This window comes from Vulpes vulpes, chromosome 12 (genome assembly GCF_048418805.1).
Source record: "Vulpes vulpes isolate BD-2025 chromosome 12, VulVul3, whole genome shotgun sequence".
Classification (NCBI taxonomy): domain Eukaryota; kingdom Metazoa; phylum Chordata; class Mammalia; order Carnivora; family Canidae; genus Vulpes; species Vulpes vulpes.
Window position 1 is genome coordinate 62,671,965 of NC_132791.1, and position 5,515 is coordinate 62,677,479.

Sequence of the window (5,515 nt, forward strand, 5' to 3'; positions counted from 1 at the left end):
AAGCCTGAGCACCTCCTTCTCTCTCTACACTTGGCTCCAACCCATCTCCCCAGCCCCACCCAGTGCTCTTAGCCCAGGGCCTGCTGATACCACCCAGTGGTCTTAGCCCAGGGCCTGCTGACCAAATAGTCTTCTATTTTCTCCTGCCTCCTCCACCCCCAACTCCCAAGAAAACATCTGTCTGGTGATGCCTCCTTCCTTCCTGATTTTTAAAAAAATATTTATTTATTTATTTATTTATTTATTTATTTATTTATTTATTTATTTATTTAATTTATGACACAGAGAGGCAGAGACATAGGCAGAGGGAGAAGCAGGCTCCCTGCGGGGAGCTTGATGTGAGACTTGATCCCAGGACCTGGGTATCATGCCCTGAGCCAAAGGCAGATGCCCAACCACTGAGCCACCCAGGTGTCCCTCCTTCTGGATTTCTTCTTGACTTTCCCACCCTGATGTTCTTTCTTCTCCATTTTTAAAGGGCACAGAAAAGTGTTTTCAGCAGTGTATTCACCCTTTTTGATATGTTATCAGAGAGGCTGTATAGTCCAGTGGTGAAGTGTACAATCTGTAATCAGACAGACCTAGATTATCATTTAAAACACACACACTCACACACAAATTAGCTGAGATTGGATATGTTTGGGCAACACTGAGCTAAACAAAAGAAATCCAAGGTTTTTTGTTTTGTGTTGTTTTTAATTGCAAGACTTCCCAGAGCCCTTCAAATGGTCATACAGATTGTGACTTTCCAAGGCCAGTATTGATACTTTGTGCAGCTTTTCTTGAATTTATTTGATCACAAAATCCTTTAAAAACACCGCCAGACATTACTTTTTTTCTTGGAACATACTGGGAAAGGGTATAAGTAGCCCTAGAATTTTACATGTGTGGTTTTTACAGGACTATATATATTCTCCAACGTGTTATAGTTATTTGCATATTTATCTTAACATGTTTTCCCACTTTAGCTTTAGCATGAGGCCTTGAAAATAAGGGGCACTTTCTCAGTTGAAAAATCACAGAATTTTAGTTAAGGTTCATGGATCGGAATAATATTTGGCAACTGGAGAAAGTTTGCCTCTACTTTCAGTGCTCTTCCACAGTCTTTTTTTATATCATAATATCCTGGGCTACATTTCAGGCTGGAAAAATGATCTTGATGTTGGACAAAAAGACCTTGTTAACACGAGGCTAAGTACATTTTCTCTACCAGTCACTTTATTGGTACAGCATAAGTGGGTGTAAAGATAGAAGTTCATTTTAAGGGCAAGGAAGAAGGAGTCTGCAGACTCTGGGTCTTGGCCCACCCTGGGCAGCGAGGAGGGCAGCCTGTGGCTTAGTTCTGATTGTTTTCGTTTCCAAGGCTGTGCTTGTCAAAGAGGTACTCGGCCAGGCCGCAATCCGGGGCCCCCATCTTTACCAGGTTTTGCACGTGATCACCCAGTTCTTTGATAGACTTCACCTGCTCATTCAGATAGTGCGTTTCCAGGAAGTCGCACAAATGGGGGTCACCTTGGTCTGAGGCCAGAGTGTGCAATTCGAGCAACGACTGGTTCACATTCTTTTCCAAGAGCAGCGCACACTCCATGGCCCTCAGGCCGCTCTCCCAGTCGTCCCGGTCCGGTTTCTTGACGTCCCGCAGGCAGATCCGGCCTCCCCGCTGGTTCTGCAGGCGCATCAGCTTCTCCGCGTGCTGGGCCTCCTCCCGGGCCTGGCGAAGGAAGTACCTGGCGAAGTTGTGGAGCGCCACGTCATCTCGGGAGAAGTAATAGGCCATAGACAAGTACACGTAGGCCGCGTAGAGCTCCAGGTTGATCTGGCGGTTGATGGCGGCCTCGCAGTCGGGGTGGAAGTTCTGGCGCACCCGGGAGCCGGCGGGGGCGGGCGGGGCTGGGTCCCGGGAGGCGGCGGCGGCGGCCAGAGGGCGCAGGGGCGCGGGGGCCCGGGGACGCCAGGGGCGCCCGGAGGCCCGCAGCGGCGGGAGCGCGAAGCCCGGGCGCGCGCAGCGCAGGGACACCAGCGAGGCGCTGATGTGCTTGGAGAGGAGCCAGAAACAGGGCCGCATGGCTCCGCTCCTTGCGAGCCGGGGAAGCAGGCCAGGGCGGCACAGCGTGCGGCCGGCGCCGGAGCTTCAGGTCTGCGGGCGAGCGCGGCCCTAGGCGACGGCGACTGCGTCACACACACCCGGTGCGCTCCCGAGGCGCCGAGTTCCAGGCGGGGGCGGGGGCGGCCGGGGCGCACCTGCCGGGAGGGCGCACCTGCCGGGAGGGCGCAGCCCCGTTAACTCAGCGGTGCCCCGGCCCTGCCCGTGGGCCTTTGTGACTTACTATTTCATCGAAGTCAAAAGTGCTGTCCAAAAAATAGGCGCTGGGACGGGCGAAAGGAAGGAGGGATCTAGCGATGCTTGCCCTCCCTCTGGGAACTCTTTCTTTCCAAAGCTCAAGGCGCGCGCGCGCGCGCGCGTGGGGGTGGGGGGAGGGGGGGCACAGAGCCCTGAAATAGGACGAAACAAAATAGGTCCGCAGCCAAAATGGATGCTTATAAATTGACTTTCTGTTTATTTTAACAAGTGCAGGTACGGAAAGGACTGCTAGTACAAAATTTTCAAGAGTCTGTAGTAAGAGTGCTTTTTTTAAAAAAGTCATTTTATTTTTAAATATAAAATGCATCTTTACTGCAAAATAAAACACTAGAAAAGTAGGAAGATATAAACTAGTTCTAAACATGAGGTTATTTATCTGGTTTTTGTTAACGCAGATACATACAGTCTGAGCAGAGCAGAGCTGTGGAGAAGTTGAATCACTATGTTGCACATCTGAAACTAATGTTACATTGTGTGTCAAGTAAAATAACTTTTTTTTTTAAGGGCAAATGCCCAGCTTTTACTGACAGACTTGTAATGTTGAAGTTCCAATGCTTTTTCTTAGCCTCAAGAAGATAAACTTTCTTAGCTAACATGCTAGGAAGCGTCAACAATACCAGGTTGCATCCTAGGACAGCAAACTGGTTCTGCTTTCTCATTGATCTTTTCAATAATCAGATTACTAAATTTGAGGTGTGATTATCTTTGTTGAGAAAGTGGTCAGAATCTAGTTTTTCTAGTGTATTTTCCAGGTGCCTTATTAAGTCTTGGCTTTTAAATCTTGCTGTTTCCTTTATGGCATGTATGAAATTTTTTTCCACATTTCTGGAGATCTGCTCACTCCTTCAAGCAATTTGAAAATTCTTTCATATTTTCATCAAAACTGTCAAATTTCCCTTTTTAACTGATGCTTTATTTCAGCATTGATTTCCATTGGTATTGGCAGTTTTTTCTGGCACTTCTCCCAACACAGACATTGCTATAACTTTGGAGTCATCATCTTTCAAGGACATAGCTGAGCTTGCAGGGTGGGATGCTCCCTGTGCTTCCTATTTCACTGACAGCATTGCCAGGCTTGGCCTTCTCAGAGGGAGGATGAATTGTGGATTCTCCAAACTGTTTCATTTGGCTTTCCTCCAAACAGCCAACTCCTCTGCTTTATCGGTCATCATTTCAGGGCTGGTCTTGGGCAGTCCCAGGAGTCCATCTGCCAAAATAAGTTTTTAAATAAAAAATAAATAAATAAAATAGTCTGAAAAAACAAATTTAAAATGGTATTTGGTTTTAAAAGAATGTTGTAACTGTTATCGTGTATTGAGAAAATGAGCATTAACTCAACAGAAGAAAATTCAGGAAATTTCTATTCTCTACCCAGAGAGAACCATGGTTAAAATGTTGATAATAATTCTCACAGATTAAAAAAAAAATCACAGAAGCTCAAAAATAAATATATACCTTTGCAATAGCTTTCGAGAGGTATAATTGACATAAAATAAACTGCAGATACTTAAAATGTACAACTTGATAGAGCTGGACGTAGGTATATATCTGTGAAATCATTGCTAAAATCCAGATAATGAACATTTCATCACCTCTCAAAGTTCCCTCATGTTCTTTTATATTTTATAATCACTCCCTCCTGCCACTTTCTGCCCCACATTATCCCAGGCATCCATTGATCTGCTTTTCCTCACTATGTAGGTTAGTTTGCATTTTCTAGAATTTCATATAAACAATTGGTGTGAATTCCCTTTTTGCATGGTTTCTTTTGCTCAGCACGGTGGTTTTGCGATCTACCCATGTTGTAGTGTGTATGAATAGTTTTTGTTGTTGCATAGTTCTTCCATTGTGTAGATATACCACAATTGGCTTAACCTTTTCCCATCTCATGAACACTTTGCTTGTTTACAGTTTTTGGCTGTTGAAACAAAGCTGTTATGAACATTTCTGTCCAAGCCTTTGTATGGCTGTATATGCTTATTTTTCTTAGGTGAACACTTTATATGGAATGGCTGGATCATATGGTTAAGCATATGTTTAACTTTTTAAGAAACTTCAAATTGTTTTTCCAAATGGTTGTACCATTTTACATTTCCATCAGCACTATGTGAGAGTTCAAATTCTCAGAGAGTTCAATACCACTGGTATTGTCACTTATTTCTTGTTAATTTAAAACTTAAAATTTAGCCATTCTAGTAGATGTATACTGGCATTTCTTTGTATTTTTAATTTGAATTCCTGTCATAGTTAATGATGCTGAGTACATTTTCTCATACTTCTTTGCCAACCATGTATCTTGGGTGAAGCGTACAAATCTGCCCATTTTACATCCTGGGCCATTTCTTTTCTTATGGTTATTTGATATCTTTTGGTTGATATCTGAGTCTCTGATATTATTGCTGCTTATATTCAGGCCTTCTTTCTGTTACCAGCATATTACTTTCTCCGTATCACTTTCCTAGATTTCCTTGTGCAAGTCAGACTACATTCCTAGGTCAGTTTCCTCAGTTGTAAATTCCAGATCCTACTTATTTCCATTGGGTCACTGGAAGGAATCAATAAAATAATATGCAGAGGACTTGTCACAGAGCTTGGCACAGAATAAGCGCTCAGGATATTCTTTAATAGTTCTTATTGGATAGTTTCTATTTAATTATTCAAGACCATTTATTTTATATTATTCAGTTAGCAACAATAATTATTATATATGGAAAACCTTATACAGCTTACACAGTATGCTTACATGCATTATACTGTTATCATGTAGGGATAGTGAGGTAAAATTTCTTTTATAATATGGGCATATCAAACTTGTAGTGTGGTAGTAAGCTCTTTGGTCTCAAATGAGCTTCTTAAAGTGTACCGTAGATAGAGGTGGATGCCTAAGATCTAGTTTCACTTAGTCTCTGCTAGTAGAATGCGATGGATATTCACCAAGAAATTTCCTACTCATTTTTGCTTTTCTCTATCCATCTTTGCTTTTATTTTCTCTAAACTTTTGCAACTCCTAAAACATAGTTCCCTAAAGAGAGGATCTGAAAATGATTCTTTAGTATTAAATGCCAACTGCTGCTACTAGTGTTTTAGTAGAAATGATGCTTTTCATATAAATGCTTATCCCCAAGGTAAAAAAACCATAGCTATAAAACAAAT

The 5,515-nt window shown here is 42.9% G+C and overlaps 1 protein-coding gene across 1 annotated transcript; it reads right to left on the reverse strand.

Moving 5' to 3' along the window:
* Window positions 1-264: 264 nt before the first annotated feature.
* FTMT (ferritin mitochondrial) lies at window positions 265-2,423 on the reverse strand. The gene has a single exon (XM_025986441.2). The coding sequence runs from the start codon at window positions 2,063-2,065 to the stop codon at window positions 1,337-1,339; it is 729 nt and encodes a 242-aa protein (XP_025842226.1). The 5' UTR covers window positions 2,066-2,423; the 3' UTR covers window positions 265-1,336.
* Window positions 2,424-5,515: the final 3,092 nt, after the last annotated feature.